General features: G+C 33.6%; 1 protein-coding gene across 1 annotated transcript; it reads left to right on the plus strand.

Annotated features, from left to right (window-relative positions):
• The first annotated feature begins 953 nt into the window (after positions 1–953).
• On the plus strand, positions 954–4472 carry LOC145037489 (pyruvate kinase, cytosolic isozyme-like). Its single transcript, XM_078986168.1, has 3 exons — positions 954–1349; positions 2752–3213; positions 3443–4472. Exons 1-3 carry the CDS (start codon positions 1098–1100, stop codon positions 4253–4255), a joined length of 1527 nt encoding a protein of 508 aa, XP_078842294.1. The 5' UTR covers positions 954–1097; the 3' UTR covers positions 4256–4472.
• The last annotated feature ends 21621 nt before the right edge of the window (positions 4473–26093 follow it).

Genomic DNA, 26093 nt, shown 5'->3' on the forward strand with positions numbered 1-26093 from the left:
CTACCCAATAAACCCACATGACAAATTCTTGAAAAAAAAAAAAAGAAACATCAGATCATCAGGGAGCAGTCGTCAAAAGCAAACTGTAACATACTTACCGGGTCAGAACATCCCCAAAATCGACGTTGTGGGTTGTTATCTGTCCATGATGTCTGAACTATCGTCCATTTTCTGTAGAAGCACATCACCATTGTCGATGGACAAGATGAAATCACAGAGGGGGCGATCGATGGAGAAGATGAAATCACAGATGGAGTAATCGTTAGGGCTTGTTGTTGGAGACGAGAATAGAGACGTTGAAGTCTCTTTATGGACTAAATAACAATAATAATATAATAAAGGGGCTAGATGAATGGACTAAAATACCCTTAAGTGAGAGGGGCATTGGTAACGTAACGGGAGCTTGGTAACGGCCGTTTAGTCATTGGACTAAACTTGCAACAAAATGAAACTATTGGACCATCCTTGCAAACCAAACCCATTTTGGACCAAACGTGCTAGTTTTGACATACTACAGAGACCAAATTTGCAATTTTGTCTATATTCTAATTGGCCGTTGCATTCCATAGTATATAGTATATACCACGACGGACCACAAACGTTGCACAATGACACCCTTCGGGTGGTCTGCAAGACCATAGCTTGGACCTAGCCATGAGACCTCTTTGTGCCCCATATACCCCCCATGACCTAATGTCATTGCCATACATGAGTGTTCTATCAAATCATCAAAACATAAAATACTACAAATATTAGGTTGTAGTAGCTAATGATTGACACTTTACGAATTAGGGCAAAAGCTCTTCTTAATTACAAAGACAAGAAAGGAACCAAAAAGGTAAAAGATTTCGGTTGGGTCGATCACATCGTGGGATGAATCATCAAGCATGTGCCATTATTCATGAATAAACTAACTCTAGATACCCACCATCGACCCCATGGCTTTCATTCACTTTCACATCACTTTCATTTCGTCAGTCTCCACAAAACTTCCTTTATCTCCCATCCAAAAATCAGAGCTTTTTCATCTCAAATTTCCATTTGAGAACAGATCAGTCAACTGGATTTGATCTGATACCGATTAGATCTTAGCAAACATGGACCAGATGAAGACCGATCAGAGTCTGCAAGAAATTGGCGTGAGGAGGCCGAGAACTAAGATCGTTTGCACTTTGGGACCCGCTTCTAGATCTGTTACTATGGTCGAGAAACTGTTGAAAGCTGGAATGAACGTAGCTCGATTCAACTTCTCACATGGATCTTATGAGTATCATCAGGAAACGCTTGATAATCTCCAAACTGCCATGGATAACACCGGTATTCTCTGTGCAGTTATGCTCGATACCAAAGTACGTAATCTCTATTTTCTACTAGATCTCCACTAATCGATCGATTGTTTGCAATCTGTTTTTTGCATCATATAAACAGCAATGTCTAATTCTTCTAAGTGTTTATACATCTGATACAGATTTAATTTTGACTTCGGTGGTAAAATTGACTACTTCTGAATTCTGATATTGATTCGATCACTATTTTGTGTTCATATTACGTCTAATCTAGTCCCCAATTTTGTTGGGATGTTGACTTTTTCATTATCATTTGATGCTATGTTTCGTTGATCTCATCTAACTAGAACTATAAGCTCGTCCTTATAGGTCATGGCTACGCGATTTGTTTTCCATTCAGCCATGGCATCGATTGATGTCTGAATCTAGCAAACTCTCTGTTTGTTAAGAGAATTTGTCAGTTTGTATTTCTTTTAATGGAAAGTATAGACACTAATTGAAATAAATAATGGAAAGTATAGACAATAATTGAAATAAATAACTGAATCTTTTAGATATTCGATATTTTTTTTTGCATAATTTAGTAAATTTAGAAAGATTTGTATAATTTGGTACTTGAACTATAATGATTTAATATCATCAATCATTACACTCTAGATCTAGTTGAGATGCAATCTAATAGATCTGAAAAGGAAATAATTCACATGTATGAATCTAATATTCATTAATTGATCTATTATAAATCATGTATCGACATATAACTAAAATAGGTTATTTACAAACGGGAAGAGAGTTTTTGCTTGGTTTTATGTCATTGAACTTGTTAAAATATAATATAATATAATATAAATCAATAATAATAATTTTAAATTTCAATTACAAATTAACTAATAAATAGTTTAAAATCTTAATAATTAATTGAAGCCAATAGGAATCATTTAACTTATGTTATTTTAAAGTATTGTACATTTAAAATTATTATGTATTTTATCTATATAACTTTTAATTTAATTTTCAATCAATATAACAATTGATAAATGGTGTACTGTATATAATGATTAAAAATATGTTGCGTATTAAACTAAAATTATACAAAATGTGAAATGTTAATATGATAAAACCCATAAACTTTGTATAGTTGACTGAATTGGAATGACTTTACAAAAGTCGATTGTTCAATCATTAACAAAAGAAAAAAATACATAGGCAATAAAGATAAAAAAAAAAAAAAAAAAACACACATACTTTTGAAATTCCTCGTATGATCTAAAGGAGATTTTTTAAACCTTTAACTTTTCAAGATCCATCCACATGAACTTTTTGCAGAATGAACTTGTGCTATTAAAGTTCAACATTGAGATGTTCTGATCTATGAACACCCTTTTATGGACCACATACCTTACTTGAACAACTTTAAATTTTTTTCTAAATTCCATTTGTTCGTCTTTTCATGATATATTCACAGGGTCCAGAGATCAGAACCGGTTTTTTAAAAGATGGAAAACCAATCCAACTAAAACAAGGCGAAGAAATAACAATCTCTACTGATTACGACATTAAAGGTGACAACACCATGATTTGCATGAGCTACAAAAAGTTAGCTTACGATGTAAAACCAGGAATGGTGATACTATGCGCAGACGGCACAATCTCGTTCTCTGTTCTTTCATGTGACACTGAAAAGGGTTTGGTTCGATGTCGATGTGAGAATACTGCGGTTCTTGGCGAACGAAAAAATGTTAATCTTCCTGGAGTTATAGTTGACCTTCCGACTTTGACCGAGAAAGATAAAGAAGATATCCTAACATGGGGTGTTCCTAACAAGATCGATATGATTGCTTTGTCTTTTGTTCGTAAAGGTTCGGATCTTGTTGAAGTTCGAAAATTGTTGGGAGAGCATGCAAAGAACATCCTTCTTATGTCAAAGGTATAACAGACAACACATTTTTATTATTTTACTATGTTTGATGTGGATTAAACTGATGATATAAATGTATATCCTTATAAAAATCATTTTGAAGAATAAAAAAGTACTCAAAGTATATTCTTTCAAACTTAGCATATATTTTTAATAGTATCTTATGCAATTTATTAGAATGTTTTTATTAATTATATTTATTTGGAATGTTTTTTTTTTTTTTTGAAACTTGGGGTAGGTGGAGAATCAAGAAGGGGTGGCAAACTTTGATGAAATCCTAGCCAACTCCGACGCGTTTATGGTGGCGCGTGGAGATTTAGGAATGGAAATCCCGATCGAGAAAATATTCTTAGCACAAAAAGTCATGATTTACAAATGCAACCTCCAAGGAAAACCGGTAGTCACTGCCACTCAAATGCTCGAATCGATGATCAAATCCCCACGGCCAACACGAGCAGAAGCCACAGACGTCGCCAACGCCGTCCTCGACGGAACCGACTGTGTCATGCTCAGCGGCGAAACCGCCGCCGGAGCATACCCTGAAGTCGCCGTGAAAACCATGGCCAGAATCTGCATCGAAGCAGAAAACACAATCAATTACGCAGACGTCTTCAAACGAATCGCCGCAAACGCCCCAGTCCCGATGAGCCCACTCGAAAGCCTAGCGTCCGCCGCCGTTCGAACCGCTAACTCATCAAGAGCAACCCTAATTTTGGTTCTGACAAGAGGTGGAAGCACCGCGAAGCTGGTGGCGAAGTACCGGCCCGGGATGCCGATTTTGTCAGTGGTGGTGCCGGAAATTAAGACGGATACGTTTGACTGGTCGTGTAGCGATGAAACGCCGGCGAGGCATAGTCTGATTTTTAGGGGTTTGGTTCCGGTATTATCCGCCGGATCGGCGAAAGCTTCTCATGCTGAATCGACGGAAGAAGCTTTGGATTTTGCTCTGCAACATGCGAAGGAGAAAGGGCTTTGTAAGGCGGGGGATGCGGTGGTGGCGTTACATCGCGTCGGAACGGCGTCTATTATCAAGATTGTGAACGTTAAGTGAAAAAGGTGAAATCGATTATGATTTATTTTCTGTATTTTTTTGCATGATGTATATTTCAGTAAACTATTGTCGATGGTTGTGACATCGATAAAACTGCATTGTTTGTGTTTATGGGGATTTTTATGTAATTTGGCGCATAAAACTACAGTTGGCGAAATTTGGCTGACTGTTGCCGAGTTGACTCGGTATGTAATGGAAATGAGTCAATGACCAACAATCTATGAAATTGTTACAAAATAATGGTGAGCGTGGAAAGAAAGATGCCAAAGAGTTTTATATTCAGGCTTATCAGGGAAGGTGATAAACTTAGTATTAATTCAAAGTTTCAAACTAAAAGGTCTAAACACGTCATGATAAATGCAAAGGAAATACTTGAAAATCTACAAGAATGAAGGGTTGTAGACAGGGGTGTGCAAAAAAAAAAAAACTGCAAAACCGAAAAACCAAGCAGATCCGGTTAACCCGAAACCGAAAAAAACCGAATCCAAAAAAACCGAAACCGAAAAAACCGGGTACCTACGGGTCGGTTTCGGTTTGGATATTTAAATATCCGCGGATATTCGAACCGAACCGTCATATATATATATATATATATATATATATATATATATATATATATATATATATATATATATATATATATATATATATATATATATATATATATATATATATATATATATATCAATGTTTTAAAAATCGTTCAACGTTCGCTAGTCGGTGGATTGGGGTCAAGGGATTAATCGGCTAGGCGGAGATTAATTGGGGACCATTAATTGCTAATTTGTTAAACGTTAAAAATTAAATATGACTTATATCATATAAAAGTTCATAAATATCACTAATATCATAACAAAATAGGTTAATATAATAAATCAAACTCTAATCATTCATCAAATAGTTTCCATTGAGATATAACATTTTCAAAATGTTAAAATTTCATCGGGTTCTACTGTTTCAGTTATTTTGTATGCATGGATTAATCGGTAGGCACTCACTAATCGGTCAAGTAGCGCCTAGGGATTAATCGGGACCTAATCGGTATTTTTACAACACTTATATATATATATATATATATATATATATATATATATATATATATATATATATATATATATATATATATATACACACAAGTAGGTTCGTGCGAAAACATAAATATCTTGCAAAAACGCGAAAACAGATTTTATCTTATAAAAACCAAACACAAGTACTATAAAAATTAAATTTATTAGCAATAAATTAAATATAATAAGTTTACATTTGATTGTGTTATGATAATATAGATTTAAAGACGGTTTCATCAACTATTTGTTTTTTCACATCCTTGACCACTTTTAAATTCATGTTTTATAATAAAAATATCAAAAATCATGCTTTGCTAATATAAAACAATTTCTTATGTATAATCGATTATCATCGTGTAGTTCAAAGTTTGGATGGATTATTGTCCAAAATATAAGGTTGAGGTGACACAATATCATAGTTTTTTCTTGTTTTCACGTTTTCGCAAATTATTTGCATTTTCGCATGAACCCTCCCCTATATATATATATATATATATATATATATATATATATATATATATATATATATATATATATATATATATATATATATATATATATATATATATATATATATATATATATATATATATATATATATATATATATATATATATATATATATATGAGATTCGGTTATATTAATATATTGATTGTAATTTAAACATCAAATAACTCTTTGACTGTAATTCGAATACACTGTGTTTTGCTATGCGTAAATCCAAAAAATCTAGAAGTGTAGTTGGTTTTATGATATCAAATTAATTATCCTTCGTAACCAAAGAATTAGTTTGAGACCACATGCAAATAAACAAGTATTAATACATATTATATATCAGTATATCAAAGAATTGATTATTGGTTTTATAGTAGGGAAATCTCCAGAAAAGTCTTAAAATTTTAGTACAGTTTATGAAAAAGTCCCAAATTAATTTTTGTTTACAGAAAAGCACAAAATACCGGCTAAAACTTCGAAAAAACCCTTTTTTGCCGGTTTCGTAGATTTAGCCGGTATTCTGTCCTTTTTCGTTAGTTTGCTCAAAATATTATGACTTTTCTGAAAATTACCTGATAACCAAAAATATTTGAACTTTTTTGAAAAGTCCTAAAATTTTAGTACAGTTTATGAAAAAGTCCCAAATTAATTTTTGTTTACAGAAAAGCACAAAATACCGGCTAAAACTTCGAAAAAACCCTTTTTTGCCGGTTTCGTAGATTTAGCCGGTATTCTATCCTTTTTCGTTAGTTTGCTCAAAATATTATGACTTTTCTGAAAATTACCCGATAACCAAAAATATTTGGACTTTTTTGAAAATTACTATGGAATTAATGGATATTATTATTAACAAATCATTTATAAACATAAAAAATATTTTTTTATTATAAACAAAGGAAATTCATTTGTTGTTAATTTCTAGAAATAGAATGGTCGACTATGTACTTCTCAATTGTTTGTTGACCACTTCAAAGTCTCTATGTTTTTCATATGTATCGTTGTGGGTGTCATAGTGAGAAGTACTCTATTAGGTGTGATCAATACAAGAGTTGGTAATATTTATTAATACACAATCAATAAGTGTCTACTTGCTATTAAGCATGATGCTATATGATCATGTGTTATTAGAAAATATCATTACACGAACATATAAATCTTTCATTATGTTCTTTAACCTAACTACCACCTAACCTCCAAACATTACCCGGTAACAACCATAAAATTACACACATCTATCGAGAGTGAAAAGTAAACTTTGAATGACAATTTAAATAGATAATCACCCTTCACTTGTTTCCATATAAATTATCATTCAGGGTTCACTTTTCACATTTTATAGAAGTGTGTTAGCCAATGATTGTTAACATGTAAGGTATGAATGTTGGTTGGTAGTTAGGTTAAACAACATAAGAAGAACACCAACATTAGAGGAATGCTAACTAACTTCATCTCATCATCATACCCACAACAATGCATAGGAAGAACGTAGAGAGTTTGAGTGGTCAGGAAACAATAGAGGAGTACTTAGGCCACCAATATTTTGGTTATTATGTAATTTATAAAAGATTTGTTAATAATAATATCCATTAATTTCATGGTAATTTTCAAAAAAGTCCCAATATTTTGGTTATTATGTAATTTTTGGAAAAGTCCCAAAATTTTGAGCAAACTAACGAAAAATGACAGAATACCGGCAAAATCTGCGAAACCGGCCAAAAAGGGTTTTTTCGAAGTTTTAACCGGTATTCTATGCTTTTCTGTAAATAAAATTTATTTTGGGACTTTTTCATAAATTGGATTAAAATTTTGGGACTTTTCTGGATATTTCCCTTTATAATATTAAAGAGTTGGTTTATTAGCATACATTGATTTTTTTTTTCTTGTGAGTTTTTTATTATTAGAAACGAAATGTTAAACGGGGTTTAACGGATACCTGTGAACCGAACCGTGGTTACCCGTCTTTATATGGTTCGATTCGGTTCAGTTTTTTTAGCAATTTGGTTCGGTTACGGTTAGTACTAGCAAGGTACCCGCCCCGTTGTTACGGTTTATAATTTTTTTACTATCCGATCCGAACTGCCCCGTAAACACCCCTAGTTGTAGAGGGAATAGAGCACAGAGAAATGTCAGTTTTGGTGTGTGGATTACGGTTCCAGGAAAGACGTATTAGGTTGGAGGGTGTGGTATCACTGAAACCGCACTCCCTCCCCCGCCACATAAACGTCATGTTATTTTTTAGCATTCAACTGTGGTTTCTTGTCACACCAAGGAAGTGGTGCCACACATTCCTTTTTTTTTTTAATTATTTTAATTTAATAAAACTTTTTTTAACTATTTTAATTTAATAAAACTTCTATTTTGATAAAAAAAAATAAAAAAAAATAAAAAAAAAAAACATAATTTTTCATTACTTGAAAATTAAAAAAATTAAAAAAAAAAAAAACATTACATTGCTTTACCAAAAAAAAAAAAACGAAAGCCACACACATGAGTGTGACGGTTTGACTAGTTCAAATACTGGTCAGGACGTCTTTCCAAGCAATTCATTTTCCGCTTTCAAAAGCTTCCAAGATCTTATCCATGAAGCCAATACGTTGTATAGTTTGCATTATGAGATATTAAATGTGTAGTTTAGTTTGATTAATATTGGTATAATTTTGAAAAAAAAAAATGTATTTTTATATAAACGTAAAATCATGACATACAAATGTATGAAAAATTATGTAAAAAATCAAGACATAAAAAATATTTGTCATAATTTTAAGTCGTGAAATATTTGTAAAAAATTACAAAAATTTTACAAATTATGATATACAAAAGTCAGTTGTAAATATATGTCATGTATGTCTTTCGTATCATTCGTAATTGTAGATCATAACTGCATGCAAAATTTTAATAGAAAATAAAATAAAATAAAATGGTTTTTAGTTGTTTGAAATGAATTTCTATACTCGCGAATTTATCGACCTCTAAGTTTGTTCTCAATGTCACTATACGAGAGGGAGAGCACACCGTCTACTATACCATACTGCTATTAGGATAAGTCAAAGATAGGATGTTGATGTCATCATTACTTATTTCATCCGGTTAGGTTTTACAAGAAATTAAAAGGTAATCTCCTCACCATAGAAAGAAAAACCTAATATCTTCTTTTTCTTCTTAAGTTTTGTGAATATTTGTAATGTCTACATTTTTCGCTTGGCATTTACGACTGAATTAATGCAAATTTTTTTATAAATAAATGAATGAGAATTCTTCAAACATTATATATATATATATATATATATATATATATATATATATATATATATATATATACACACACACACACACATGATGTTTGGACAAGTATTATGGGTATATAATATTTGTATAAATTATTTAAGCTTAAACGATTTGTGTTAAATAAACAATTTAATTAAAAGATTATTTAGGATGAATAATCTAGATAGAAATTGTAGTAATCGTAATTACAAACCTGTGAGTATATAACATCCGGTTTTGAGGAGCTTCCAATTTTAGGGATTATGGCTTTTAATGGATCAAGTTAAGGGCCTAGACTTCAAAGGGTTTGGGCTCTAGGCCCATTTCGGAGTGGATTACAGAGGTTGTGTGAGCCAAGCTTTCAGTTTATACTTTAGAGTCCAAGAGTTTAATGATAAAAGTAAGGTTTCCATCTTTTTGGAATTTAAGGATTTAAGTTCAGATGATTTTAAGTTGAAGGATATAAGAAGAGGTTGTAGGGATTCTCATTACTTTCCCAAACATATAAAGAATGTCGAAACTGATTAGGGATGCGGAAGTTATGACCATTAGTAGTTATACAGATTTTGGGTTGAGATGAGTATGTTGGGCGTACTGGACAGGAGTGATGGCAGAAGGCAGTCTGGTACGTTGTGTTGGGTTTTGTATACTACAACATACTATGGTGCATATACAATCTTAAATGCTTTGGATCTATGTTTTCTCTAATTATACATGCAATATTGTTTCTAAAGCATTAAGCTTACAACTAGCATACAATTGACATAAACACCATAAAATACTAGTTAGGACTTTACCTCTTTATGTAGCTTGTAGAACTTGTTGTATTTGGCCTTTAAGAAATTTAGCACCCTAAGTGCGATGCCTCAAACGGTTCACAACACACCCTTAAACAATTGGATGATTTGAGAGAGGTTTCTAGGCACACAAATCGGCTATGCTTCTCCAATAACACATGTACTCACCGATTTTAGCCATGGGGTCTAGTATATATATGTAGGAATCCAAGAGTCATGGATTAAACCCTAATCCATACTCTTAGGTTATGATGCATGTTTCATGTGGGCTAACTCTCCATGTAACTTACATAAACTTAGCCCATCATGGATCAATAGCCCAAACCATATATATATATATATATATATATATATATATATATATATATATATATATATATATATATATATATATATATATATCATTGATTTACATAATCAGTCCCCATATATTTAATTATTCTCTTTTGATCACTAAATTAATTCCAAATTAATTCTTGATCAATACTAATTAAAGAATATGATTTCATATTAATATATTAGAACTTATAATATATTAATAAATCATAAATAACCTCTTACTCAAATACACATCCATAAACTGTCCTGGTGATATGCAACCCGAATGGACCATGCTACTCTCGGGTCAAGTACATACCAATTATAGTTATGGGTTTAGACACCTAATCCAACACGCTGATCATACCAAAAGTACGTTGGGCATACACGACATAGACTCGAACCCTAATATTGAGCCTTTGATCCCTATTTAAGCAAATTACACTACTAGAAAAACAGCCTTTTACGACGCTCATTGCGCGTCGTAAAAGGCTCAGACGACGCGCAAATGCGCGTCAAGGAAGGCCCTGTCATAAAGAGAGACGACGCGCATTTACGACGCTCATTTACGACGCGCAATTACGACGCACGTTTACGACACGCAATGCGTATCAAGGAAGGCCCTGTCATAAAGGAAGTCGACACGCATTCTTGTGTCGTAACCTTACGACACGCGTGTTAATGACATGCAATGCGTATCAAGAAAGCCCCTGTCAAGAAAGGCCATGTCATAAATGAAGATGACACACATTTTTGCGTATCATGATTTTAAATGTTTTAAAAAAATATTATTTATAGATTTACATATTTTTCAAATTAAATTTCTATTTAATGTTTCATAATAGAAAATAAAATATCATATACAAAAACTAGAATCCATTGCATAAATTTAATGTCATACAAATAATCGTTCCATGAAAAGATAAAACAAATCAATAGTAGTAACAAAAAATTTACAAACGAATTAGATACAAAAAAATACAATCCATTGCCCCTTTGCTTATTCAAGATCAACCTGCAAGTAGCTAAATAATATGTACAAATTCACCCTTGTTTCTAATCATTTTCTTAAATACTTTACAAACATCCATAGTACCTGAACTATAGTTATTGCAGCCTTGTTTCTTCTTCTTCTGAACTCATCCCTTGCAACCATTACTCTAAGCCTAGTCTGAATAGATACAACAGCTCCTTGTACACCTCGTTTCCATCTTTATATGACACAACCAAATGCTCACCAGTAGCATCGCATGCTATCTTCTCGAAATTTTTGCCAAATACTTAGACCAGGGAATCTACTTCTTCCATGAATGGTCATAATTTTATCCTGCAAACACAGTACCCTCTTTCCCATGGCTTTCAAGGTTACTCCGTGTTGGAGCAAGAAGATGCGGACCTTTCAATCCAGAAACATATAATTCAAACATCAACAAACTTGGGTAGCTCTTGGATTGTTAGATAACATGCCACATAAAATCGAAACCAGAGTATTAAAAGTACGAAACAAAGTTTGGTTAGGATAAGTGAAAATTAATGAATATTCTAATGTTTGATGAATATTCTAATGTTCTAATATATTAATAACTCTAGGAAGAACAACCACTGTGCTTTTTGACCTCCCTGATACGAATGTTCTAATGTTTTAACATATGAATATCTCTAGGCAGAACAACCACTGTGCTTTTTGACCTCACTAAACTCAGCATGATAAGAACTATAAAGTAACATAAATATATAGAACAAAAAGATATACTTAATTGCTGATGATGAGCTTCTGGATATGTAAATGTGGTTGTATTTTGTTATTAGAACCTACCAACAAAATCTATATGCATGTGGAATAGCAGGTCCAAAAAAATCTATATATATTCAATAAGCAAATTAGGTTATAAAAGTGATAAAAATACCTAGGTAGTGTATGCATAGTTCATCAGTAGTTTCAGGGATCAACTGTTCACAGAATCAATTTGAATTGCTTGATATATGGTCAATGGCTGGAAATAAAACCAAAATAGTCCAATTTTATGGCTTAAATGAGAAAAACACAAAAATATAAGTATGTAACCATATATACTAAATCTAATACAAACATTCTATGAAGTATATGAAACTACATTACCCAGTGAAGTCGGATAAAAAAGGAACCTGCTGCTGACGGCTATGGCTTGTCACCGATTGAGTCCCCTAAACTGAGTTTGGATAAACCTACAAGCTGATCCACATTGATGGGGGTCTTGGAGTGGACTGTTGTGGGTTTAAGAACCTGATGAGACTCTGTTTTAGCTGCTGGTGCGGGCCCACCCCAAAAGGGCACCACCAGCAGCAGCGTAACACTTGTATTGTGCCTCTTGCACCAAGTTCATACCTGGCTCCACAATGTTTGAGCTAGAAGAATCCGTTGATTCACATTCATCCTCATCTTCTTCTTCTTCTTCTTCTTCTTCTTCTTCTCCTCCTCCTCCTCCTTCTTCTTCTTATTCTTCTTCTTCTTCCACTTCTTCTTTTTCCTCCACTGTAGGAACACACATTGTAGATTGGGTCTCTCCATCATGGGATTGGGAACCCATCATATTCATACCAGCATCAAGAGGTTGCGCAAATTCAATAAACCATATTACATCAATGCATTATACATGTAAATAATCTAAATGTATATTGTATAAGATACATACATCATCCGACACCAGAGAATGGAAGAGTAAACATGACTTTTTTTTCAAATCCCATGATAACTTTAATTAAGTCCATGACAATAAAAGATCCAAAAGGCTTATATTTATATTTATATAACATTACCTATGCTAAAAACTCTTTGAACTGCACAAGGAAATCCCGTATGTGGTTCTTAAATGTATAAAGGTCTGATCTTGACTCAAATAGTCCATTCACAAATTTCGCAACCTAGGAGAATTACATTACATCCCTCCATCAGATATCTAAATATAACATAAATAAACAAACATCACTTGCAATTGTAGTTTTTATCATACTCCTATACTAAATTACCAAAATAAATTACCAAGCATTTCACTCATAGATTGAACCAACTGCATTCCATCTCACCTGTATTCCCCCCAAAAATGAAAAAGATCCACGTGCATGCCTACGCTTGCTGTTTGAAGGAGGACTCTTTTTCCCACTTCTGGAAGTCAACATAGATTGAACAGCTCCAGAAATGATGGAACCAAACCTAAGTGTCATTAACATCAGTATTCATTCATTCAACTGATGATAGATAGATAGATAGATAGTCTTGGAAGGAAAAAAAAAAGTTAAAAACCACTGTCTATTACCACAAAGATGAGAGAAGTAACCATGTAGGTTCTTTTTCAACCTTAGCAAACACAGTGTTTCGGCTAGCTTCTGATAGCATTTTTCTAGCTACATCAAGCATTGTTCTGGGAAATCTTTACCAAAATAAATAAAAAGTTAAAAACCATTGTCTATTACCACTTCAGCATCATAATTATGAGAAAGTTCAAACTGTTACCTGGCTGGATAACCAAGAGACAGCTTTGGGGAGACAGATGCAAGTGCAGCCAAAATTGTAGCTTGTCCACTTAAGGACTAAAGCTCAACCTTGAGATTGTTTCCCTGTATTACATTTTCAGAAAACAATATATATATAAACAAGTGAAGTAACTAAATTTCAAATTCCTTTTAAAAGAAAACTAGGTCTTTGAAAAGAATCAAGAGTTTGCTGCTTCTATTAATAAGTCTAACAGTTTGGGCATGCAGGGGCATAATGGGAAAAGTAGTGTGATTCCGAGTGGAAAAGAGGAAAGAGAGGAAAAGGGCATGGGTAGCATGGATATACAAAAGCAAATTATTGCTGGTAATTGCTGGTGATGAATTTCTACATTAAAAATTATAAGTTTCTATCAAAAGTATCCAAACTTTCACATAATGATAGCTTTAAATATTCACCAAACGTCTTAAATACCCTTTGATAATGATGCAAAAAAAAGGCTTATAATTCTCAGACTTGGAATTTATAGGAAATGTACCTCATAAACAGTCATTTCTTTGCAAAAAGAGGCTACTGATCTTTTGGAATTGTCATCAGCTACCAACTCTTCGTTACTAATGACGATTTTACCCCTATCAGAAATGCTAGTGTATATAAGTGGTCGTTAGGGTCATTGCTGGAAGATTCTGAAATTTTCCCTACACCAGTAAAAAGAGGGTTAAGTGATTAGAAATAAATCTTTATACTATTAAAAAATAACATGTGAACAAACCTACACATATCAATTATCTGTTCCAGGATTAATAACTGAAATTACCTGTCTTGACCCTCTCCAGCTGCTGCTGCAAAAGACTCAACCCTATCATTGTACAAGCTTTTATTCCCACATGCTAATATCATATCAAAAAACAAATATATTTATTTACTACGCTACGCATAAAAAATAAATACCATCATAAACAGGATATAAATTTACTAAAATTATTTGGCATCTCCCCATGGTCTATAGCAGCAACACCACCTTGTTGATTTTCTGCGGCTACACGTATCATCATGTTGAAAAGCAAACCACCTGCATGAAAATTGTACACTTGACTCTCTTTCAGGCGTCCCATTGTTGAAAGCAAACCACATGCATGAAAATCAAGAAATGAGACTTTCTTTCCCTAACTTTTTACAAATTTGCCCTTACCTAACAAATTGTGCAGAAACTAAGTTCTTGATCAGCAGATGAAACAACTTCCAACTTAGAAGACATAAATACCCTTGTTTACAAATAACCTGAAATAAAATCCTCTGATAACCTTGATCCAGCATTCCCAATCTGCTCACCTAATGCAAGAAGCTCCTGCATATACACAAAAGGTCAATTTCGTAATTTGACTAAAAAAGAAGCCAATCTTTGTATACTCATAAGACATATGATCAATATCCATACGCATATCTCTATGATGATCAACTCTTCATCCATAATTAGAAATATCAAGCATTGCAACACCCTGTTATTAGAAAAAAAAATTAATAAAAGGAATTTCATTTTCTTGCGTAATTTGATTATGAAGAGAGTAATATTTAATAATAATAATTAACATCTTCAGGAAGAACTCTTAAATGTGGAAAGTCATGTGGTCTTTCCAAGCTCGGTTAAAAGAGGGGTTTATGTAGAAGCTAGTGTTTATAAAAATCCACAGTTCCATTGAAGGAAAAAAGTTAGAGCATCAATAGAGATGAAGATTGAAACCTGCTTGAGATCTGGTCGAGATAAATTGGACACGACAAAGAAATTCAACGCACTGTTCTTCAATGTCAAATAAATTGAGAAGATGGTCTGATTCACCTGTCGTTCAATGAAATGATTCAAACAGAAGCCCTAATTTTAAAAGACGATAGCTATACTAAAAAAAGAGAGTCAACATGAGAAGTATCAAGAGGTTCACATTACCTTGGAGACGACTTGAGAAGTATTAATCAAAAGTTTCAAGATCTCTCTGCTACAATGGTTCAATCCCGCATTTTGATTTCGCCACAACCACCACAATGGTTTTGACTAGCGATTCAGTATAGGGAATAAACCATACAAAAGCTATCAAATAACCCTTGGAGTGAAATTAAAGAAACCGTGAAGATTTTAGTGGATAGATGAAGAGAGATTTTAGTGAAGAGATGAAGAGCTGGGGAGGGGACGAAATCGATTTCTAACTGAAAAGAAAAATCTAATTGAATAGATAAACCTATTAAGGTGGCGGTCAGGGAGGTGAGACGGGACGCAATCACAGGTGTAGTGGAAGAGTCACATTCGTAGTCATCAGTGCGATGGAGGAGTCGCACACCCAACTGAGAGTGAAACCATTCAGTTATAAGTATTAGCTTATCGTTGGTCGATTTGTAATGAGGAAGGCCTGACGTCGCTGGAGGAGAAGTGGCGAAGCAAGGTGAATCATCCATTATTTCAGAGCTAAGAGAGATGCGAGATTGTTTTCATTCTTGAAAAAACCCTAGCTAAAATGGTCACAACGATTTTGTGGAATTTAGTATTTGGTGAGTTTTGGGATTTTGTTGTGCGAGAAAAGACGAGTGGTTATGATATTAGGGTTTTTTGGGTATTGATCAGTGAGGAGAGGGAAGAACGATGGAAATAATGCAGAGGATGAACGAGATGTTTGATGATACTGAAGATGAAGGTGAGGGACCTAGGGCTTTTTCTTGCTAAGTAGAAGAGGCGGAGGGATTAATTTTTAGGGTTCAATAGGCGGGGGTAATTTTCATCGATTTCATTTCCCGCCTAAAACGCGTGTTTCACTTAAAAATTATAAAGCGACACCTTTAAATGACGCACATTTTATGAAAGGCGCCCTCCGCATTTCTTTTTTTTCTTTTCTGACACTAATTTTAGGGCGCGCACAAATGCGTGCCCTCTATCTTTCAAATTTTGCAAAACTGACATTATCTTTTAGGGCACTTGCAAATGCGCGTTGTCTATCAGCGAGTGTTATTGTTTGCGCGTCATTAAAGGGCTATTTTCTTGTAGTGTTAACTGTTGGAAACTCTCTTTATATTCAGCCTACATCTCCCTACAACAATTATCTCGAAACCCTAGTTCCATTGTGAGGATTTTGAGCCACGTATGTGTTTTGGAGTGTTTTTGGTGCACCTTGGAGAAGAAGGAATTGATTGGAAAAGTGTTGGTTGTCTTGGAGCTTGTAGATCTAGGCCTTGTTACCTTGATCTGTCTTCTAGAGGTATAACGTTTCAAACTTGATGACTATTTGATGTAGATCTTGTTGGAATAGTGTCTAAGGCTGCAACTATATTAGGAAAGTATTTGACCCGATTGTGCATGGTCCTTTTGGATTGCCTTCACCATAGCAACTTGACAGGATGATTTATTATGAGAGAATAGATATTATTAATATATTATGAGAATAATATAAGGAATAATAATATTGTTATTTGATTAATATAAGTGATAGATTAATAAGTATTAATTTGGTGACTTAAAGAGATTAATTAAATAAGAGGGTATAAACTGTCAATTGTTTGATAGTTACACTTTGGGCTGTAAATCCTTATAGGATAGAGGGTGGACAATTTCTAGGGCTAAGGATAGCCATAAAATCGTCCAAGGCATATCTAAGGAAAGGATTAGGATTGCTTAGAGTCTAAGTTATCCAATTAGGGTTTAAGGGTAAAACCCTATGAGCCTTACAAGTATAAATAGACCCCTTAGGATAGGGAAATCGGCACCTCCTCTACAGCAAGGAAACCCTGGCCGATTTCCTCCTCTCTCCTCTCTCTCAAATCATCCTCTTTGCTAGTTGGTGTTTGTAAGCCATTATAGGAGTGAAAATTGTGACTCTAAAGCTCCAAGAACAAGAAGATCAAACAAGTGTTTCAAGGTAAGCTTCTAACTCTGGTTTTGTATTGTTCTTATACCTAATTAGCCATTGGAAGTCTTGGATTCAATGCATGTTTAATTAGAGTAACCTAGATCCAAGCATTAGGGTTTGTATGTGCACATAGGAATGTTCATATGAACAAAACCCATCAGTGGTATTAGAGCCTAGATTGGTTTCTATTAAATTGTTGCTTGATTGTTTGAATCCTACCTGCAAAATTCGATTTTTGTGTTTCTGAGTCATGGACTCGGTGAATCCCATAGTGGACTCGGCGAGTTGGCCTGACTCGGCGAGTCCAGATTGGGTACTCGGCAAGTCCGAGCGTCAGGAAGAGCCAAAATTTGGATTTTTTTCATATTTATCTTCTGGAAACTTACCTTTATCATATTAGATCAGCCCAAATCCGATTTTATGATATATATATAACTTTATTTTTGATCTAATTGAAGATATTTATCAATTAATAAAATATTTAATTTCCTTATATGATAATTATTAATTATTTTGATTAAATTGGTAAATTGTTTTTCAAGAAATCATAAATAAATCAAATATGGATAATTATGTGATTAATTGTTAATTTGAATTATTTGTTGTTTGATCCTTTATGTTTTAAATGTTTAAAACTTGCCCTCAAGTTTTGAAATTTATGTTTTGTGATTAAAAGTTTAATTTAGACAATTTAAATTTCAAACCCTAGAATTTTACAAGTTTAAAATCCAACCCTATACTAATTAAAAGTTTAATCTACCCATGTTTTACCCCAATATTTTTGTAGATATAAAATACATATACAATTTAAATCATATAAAACTTGTATAAAATCGTTCATCCAACATAGATAGAAAGTATAAAAATAATATACACACATAGCACGTAGTTTATATAAAATACTTCATATTTATGTTCATTTTGTCCCAAAAACTTGATCTTTGTGAGTATGGAATACTACAGAGCATTTGATTTATTCTTTCAGATGTTTTAGGGTGCATAGTGTTATAAAAATGCAAGCTTGATCCTTTCCTTTCATCCATACATGAGTTATGGAGTTTTTTTGGTGATGTTAGAAGTTAGGGTTTTGGGACTAAGCTCTCTTTAGCCATGTAAAGGCATAACATCAGAGACTTTACGGATTAGGATATCTTTTAGAGTCAGAATGAGGTTCAGGTGATGTGTCTTAATGATTAAGACCTTAAAAGTTGGATTTTAATTTGAGACCGTGTACATCGAGCGTGATTCCATTCCATCCTTGTGCTCTACGCCCAATGTAGAGCGGAGTACAGTGTACGTAAGGTCAAAGAGTTGAACTTTGAATTTCTTTGATTTTTGACCAATTGTGTCTTTAGGTGAATTTGTGAGGGTTTTGGTATTAGAATGGGGCAAAATGGTCTTTTTCCCTAAATATGGATTAGACTTGGCTTAGGACTATTGGAGTATGGAAATCACCTTAAGTATTAATTAGGGTTAATTGGTGTAATTAATAGGTAGAGTCTAGTTCTAGCAGTTCGGGTGTGAGTTTTATTAGTCATTTGTGCAAGGTGATTCTTCTCACTGTTCTTACATGTGTGGTTGAATATATATGTTGACCAGCTGGGTCTATATGCTATTACCATATTATGTGACATTGTGTGTGCTGAGACTTTGGGTAGTCTGAGGGTTGTTGATAACCCATATGGCATAATGTTTGCGCATTGAGACTTCAGGTAGTCTCCAGGATTGTTCATAACTCGTATTTGTTATTTTATGCTATGTTGTATGTGGTATTTTGGGGAAGTCACTAGGATTTGTGCTTATAGTTGTTGATTACATGTGTTTCAGGTACTTTTGAGAATTGCGGGAAGGAGTAGTCTTGATTGTACACATTCACCTGTTGTTTATGATTCCAGATATTTTGGGACACTCTGATATTTCGATGATGATTTGTATTTGACACTTGTGATTTTCTTTGGATGGTTTTTATGAAAAATGTTTTATGTGTTTTTTAAAATGAAAATTTTGGGTTGAAATTTTGGATGTTACACCTGCCCCATTATAATTAGCTCCATACTTTGATGCTTCAGTCTCAATGTCCTCTAAAGTTATAGTTGTTGTAGGAGTTAGTTCCCCTTAACACTTATCTATTTCCTTTTGCACAACACATAATCTATTCATGAGATACTCTCTAATATACTCTAAGCAGATGATGATAGGTTTATCCTTACTTTCATCTATCTTAGCATTAAATACCTCACAAAGATTATTCAACTGACAATCAATGAGTTCCATACCTATGTAAAACATATTAAAAAAGACAATTAGACATTTTATATTATAGATACTCAAAACTCAACAACTTGTTAGTGGCATACCACTGAAGTGATATTTAGACCAAGTAGTTGTGGGAATTTGACACAACCAACCATGAGCCTCATCATAAATTTTCTTCAAACCATCCATTGCATTGTGAAAGTGATTTAACGTTGTTGCTCTACCACATTCCCAAAGCTTGTCACTCAACTCTTTTCCTTTCCACTGTTTCTTCATATTTTCCTGAATATGCCTCAAACAAAACATGTGTTCTGCATTGAGAATACCTTTGCAATGCTAGTATTATCCCCTTAACAAATACAAATATGCTCAGTTTTATTTATAAAATATAAAGTAAGCTATAGTAACATGAAAAATAATGGGGTGATAGATACCTTTTGTCTATAAGAAATGGAGGTAAATTTTGAATTTGCTCCCAAATCCAAGTATTCTCCTAATAGTTCCATGAACCAGGTCCAAGAACTAGTTGTTTCTGCCTTTACCAATGCATATTCTACATGGGATATTCCATTGTTTCAGTCTAGACTGACAACAACTAGCACTTGGCCAGGATATGGGCCTTTCAACAATGTACCATACACTCCGAGGAAATCCCTTAACCCATATCTGAATCCTAACTTCAATGCACCTAGACAACCATATATCCTTCTAAAAGGTTCTTGTGGTACTACACAAGCATGCTTCAGGATACACATCTATCCTAACTGTTGTACCAGGATTTTTGTTTAGCAGCTCCAAAACATAATCCTTCATATTGTTGGATTAATATCTAAGTCCATAACTATAATTGGTAAGACTTGACCCGACCCGGCATGGTCCATTTGGGTTGCATGACATCATGCACTTGGATAGACTATAATGAGAGAAATAAGACACTTATGGTTATTAATATATTATAAGTTCTAGTATATTAATAATAAGAATAATAAGATTATTTAATTAGTATTGATCAAGAATTAATCTAGGATTAATTAAGTGATCAAAAGAAGACTAATTAAATATATGGGTTGATTGTGCAAATCATCCATACTTATATAGTGGGCTAATGCTCCATGGATTATCTAGTTGGGCCAAAACCCATATGATGCTTCATGGATGCTCCATGGTGTATTTGAACCCATGGATCCTAGGAAATGGAAAGTCATGACAATTAGGGTTTACCCTAATTGTATAACTATATAAGCATCTTATTCTTGATCAAAATCGGCCACTAGAGAGAGTAAGAAAGGGCTAGCCGATTTTCATGAAGTGTAGAATTCTCTCAAGTTATTCCAAGTGTATTTGGTGTTGTGTGAACCATTTGAGGTGTCACACTTGGGGCACTAGGCACTCAAGCTTCATGAAGACATTCTACATCAAAGAGGTATGTATTCTATCTTGTTATATTGATAGTTTTGTATGCTAGATTAGGATAATACCTTGGATGTTCATATTTGCATGTATAATAGAGAAAACATAGATCCAAGGTATTTAGGGTTGCATGTATACTTAGGAGTGTTAGAATGCTCATAACCCAACAGTGGTATCAGATCCTAGGCTTGTTTTCTTGTTATACCTACAATAGAAGCTAAAAAATCGAAATTGGTGCTGTCAGCCCAGCAGACTCGCCGAGTCCATGAAGGGACTCGACGAGTCCAAGGCAAAATGCATCCAACTCGTCGAGTTATGTTCATGCACTCGACGAGTTGGACCCCAGACAGCATATTTTCGAGGTTTTTGGCTAGAAATGGACTATGAACATTACCCTAAGTTGTTTTTGAACTTATAAACTTGTTTTTTAATGTGGTAATGTTCATGCTAATCCATTTTCAAAGATAATTGTCAATAGATTCATGTTTTGTATTAGTTTAAAGGTTAGACTAATTACATGAAAAAGTTTGATTTGAATTATCTTGTTCTTATGAGTTGCTTAGATTAATAGAAAAGTTGAATGAAATAGTTGTTTTCAAACCAAATTCATCTAAGAGTTGATTCTAAAATGTGTTTTTGTAACTTGTCCTCAAGTTATATGAAAAGTCACATTTAAGTTTCATAAAACTCATAAAAGTTGGTAAAGGTTACAAAAATGAAGAGTCTAGTTCTAATTAATTGGAGTTATGACTCCATAATTTGTCCTCAAGTTATGGAGGACCAAGAGTCTCTTCATTAAATAAATAAATAAAAAATAATGTAACCTTAATTAATTCCATAAGTTATAAAATAAAGAAAAGTTAATTCTTTATTAGTTTAAAGTCTTCCATATTTTGTCCACAAGTTATGGAACTTGAAGACTTTTTGGATTAAAACTACTTTAAATATATAAGTTATGGAATTAATTAGTTTTGAATAGTTTCAAAACTTGCCCTCAAGTTTTGGAATTTGTAAAGTTTTCTCATATGAATACTTTAATTCCAAGTTAGCCCTTAGAATTTTAAAAGTTAAAATTCAACCCTTATACTTTATAATATTATAAGTTAATAATATATATATATATATATATATATATATATATATATATATATATATATATATGTATAAGAGTAAAGTCGGTCTTACCGCCAGTACGCCTCATTCACGAAGCCGGTCTATAAGGTGGGTATAAGGTTGTTGCCTATAAAATGGCAACTTAATGGGTGTCCACTCTCACCCACCGCTTGCTTGACTGGTGGAGGGTCGTTAGCCGAACGGGTTTGACAGGACTATAATTCTCCCTTCATTAAAAGTATTAATGATAAATACTAAGTAACTAAACTCTTAATAATTCCCAATCTTAGTTACTTAGGAAAAATGTGAATAAGGTGCTAATCCATGAAATTACACTTTACACTTTGTCTAAGTCGTTAGTGGAGCGTGTGTGGTTAACCGGCACACTAACTTGGATTTAACAAGGTAAGTAAAGGGTGACTTAATATTTATCATAGTATCGATGGAGCGTGTGTGGTTAACCGGCACATCGATTGAGGGGTAGTTTATTAAGGGTACCAAGTAATTTGCATGGTTACTTCACACCTTGTTTTGTGATCCTCGGCATCCCAGTCACAAAACTTGAAGGGCACACTTGAGATTGAAACATGCCATTGAACAGTTCAATGAATCTCAAAGATCTAGGAGTTTCAAATCCAATTAAAACCTAATAATGCATTTCGTTTATCTTGGTGGAAATTGGTGAATCGTCATTCACCTACCTTCAAATATTTTATAGCTTGGATTACGGCATACCTCTTCTAAGTTATAAAATAGTTTGTTGGGTCCTAGCCTTAATATTTCATATTGGGTGTCATATTAAGGACTATAAATCAACTATCTTGAATATCTCCCATAACATGTCTGGTTTAGACATTTATGATCTTCCCAAATCTCTTGAAACAAGCTTTCCTAAATGAAGATGATGTCCCATGGAAATCATACTTCATTCACCTCCTCCAATTATTCTCCTTAACCCACAAGTTCTTGAAAAGTTTAAGGTCACTCAAGCCCTATTGGCAAGGCAAGGTCTAGGTGTGATCACATCTTGGAGATGTAGTCACATATTGACAAGCCGTGAGAGTTGGGTGTCAAAGTCTTGAGAAAGTTGGTGGTTCAACTACTTTCTAAGTCACATAGTGAGTTCTTTTTGGAACACCTATGAAAAAGACTATGACAAAACCCTTAATGATCTTATTTATTTGTTAAGATCAACTTCCTCAAAAACTTGATGGACATTGACAATAGTGACACAGGAAATCCAGAAAAGCATTCTCTTCCCAATGGAAAGGGATCGGCCATAGTCAACTCGGTTGAACAAATGGTAAAGAGAAAAGCTAAGTCTGTGATAGTCCCGTGTACCATTATCAAAGGGTCCATATGTTTATGTTGCCAAAGAAAGGGTCATTAGTTGCGAAGCTTCCAAATTTACCTAAGGATGTTAAAGTCAATAAGTTTGACTCTACTTCAGGTAAAGTCCACTATCTAACTCTGTTAAGTTTCTATTCTGAGATTCTTGATACATGATGTGACTGGGTCACATGATGATGTTTTAAGAATCAAAGAAAAGTAAAGGAACTTAAAGAAAGAATATGCTGAATCTGATCGCATAGATGGATTTCTATCGCGTAGTTTGAAAATCGGATTCTTGAGCTACTTCTTAGGAGTTATGAGATATTGCTAAGGAATAGATAACAACAGGTTTTCATATGGATTGTAAGGATAAGTTTTTCCGCATAGTTTTAAAATAAAAGAAAATTTTTTATTTTAGTTATTTTAAAATATCCTACAATGGCATTTGAGGAAAAATTGTTGCTTATATGATTCCATTAATAGCAAGAGTGGAAGTATGAAATTGATTCTTTCATTTGTGGTAATGTCTAAATTTATCAAATAAAGGAAAGATTCTCATCACCCAAGTTTCAATTGGACCGGAACTTGGAATCATGCAAGGTGTATAGCATGATGAATGAGAACTTTCAAGTATTGGAAAATTAAGACTAATTACTTATTCACATGGATGTGTGAGTCAAGTAATGGACTAAGGGATCGAGTACATAGTCATGTGCACTGATTAAGTCCACCACAAAAGATGTAAGGCTATTCGTCATAGTTTACTAAAGCTCAGTAAATATGATTATACTTACAAGCTTAAGTGTAACTCTGAGACATTGGAAAAGGTTTCAATGCATAGCAGAGCGGATAAGAAGAATCAAATTAGGCAGAAGGATAAAAGTTTCTCAAATCTGAAAAGATGGGAGAGTACTTTAGTATCAGCTTTGTGATCATCTTAATGATTAAGAAACCATATCAAAATTTGTTCTCTAAGGAAGTCTTAGTGCATTCTTATGACTAAGAAGAAGGGATCTTGAAATTGTTGAAATGGTTAAATCAAGAAGATGAGTCATACTTCGTTCCAATACAAGTCTTAGAGTCATACTCCAAGATTGTAATATGAGTGACATGTCTTAAAGAAGGTTTAAGAACACTTATCAAATGTAAGAGTAAAAGTTTTCTACTCTTGTACATTTGAAATTGGTAAGTTGTGATGTTTTGGATAAAACAAAGCCCAACTTAGGCCAATTGTGTGAAGTGTTTGTCTTGGTTAGAATCCACACTATCTCTTGGATGTTTGACAAGGGAGTCTTATAGGTCAAGAGGACAGTGGGAGTCTTAAAGGTCTTGAAAGTCTCAAGAACTAATCAAGAATAAAAACCTGAACTTCTTCACTAGCACACGACTTGAGGTTTATAACCTATCGTGTTGACATAGTCTGTGCCAATTCCAGTTAAAGTTGAGTTCTTAGAGTTCTCAATTGGTTGCAATGTTAAAGTTGAGTTCTTAGAGTTCTCAATTGGTTGCACAACAACTTGGAAGCAATGGTAGGCCCTTGAGCTGCCAGGTGGCAAGAAATTAAGATTGAGTTCAGTCCATATGAGTTTGGATTTGTCATTATCCTTGTCTTGTGACTATGGTTTTGACAATTCACATGGATAAGAACATATACACCAATAAATCTAAGTTTCATAAGGTTTCTCTCCGATTCATGAAAATGATGGTGAGGAAACACTTTCACTAAGTAGATTTTAGTTAGATAGCAATTGTGATATTTGCATTCTCAAAGTCGTTAGTGGAGCGTGTGTTGTTTACCGGCACACTAACCTGGACTTGTGAGAAGTGCCAAAAAGGTCTAACCATTATGATTACGGCATCCCTCTTCATAATTGTGTAGACACACGAGTGTGCTATCTAAGGGAAGGTGTATGATTTTGATAAAGTTCTATCAAAACAATCAAGTGTCAGAAATCTGAACTTTGGTAAGAAAGTCAATAAAGTATTGATTTCTAGAAGTCCAGCTGATTTCTGAGTACATGTCAAAGCTAGTGGGAGCATAAGTGTTATGCTAATAATCATCATGTTAGTGGGAGCATGATAATTATGATATAGATTGCAAGTTAGCAATGTTAACTATAGAAAACAAAAGGTTTCAATTAGGAAAAAGTTGTTTTGCTATAATTAAGGGAAAGGAAATTATACTTCATCTCAAATCTATAAGCTTAGATCGTGAGGTTTTAATCATTTAGTCAAGGATATATATGAATTTCATGTTGGAATGGCTCAACATAAGGAAATTCTGTATATGGGTCCATTATTTGCGTTCTAAAATTCGATTATGATTACGGCATCCCTTTTCATAATCTGAATTATGAGAACTTGGCAAATAGAAATGGAAATGTTATAGCAAAATACTAGTTTAGTCTTTATGTGAGACATCATGAATC

Source organism: Lactuca saligna, chromosome 1 (assembly GCF_052625555.1).
Source record: "Lactuca saligna cultivar CGN05327 chromosome 1, ASM5262555v1, whole genome shotgun sequence".
NCBI lineage: Eukaryota > Viridiplantae > Streptophyta > Magnoliopsida > Asterales > Asteraceae > Lactuca > Lactuca saligna.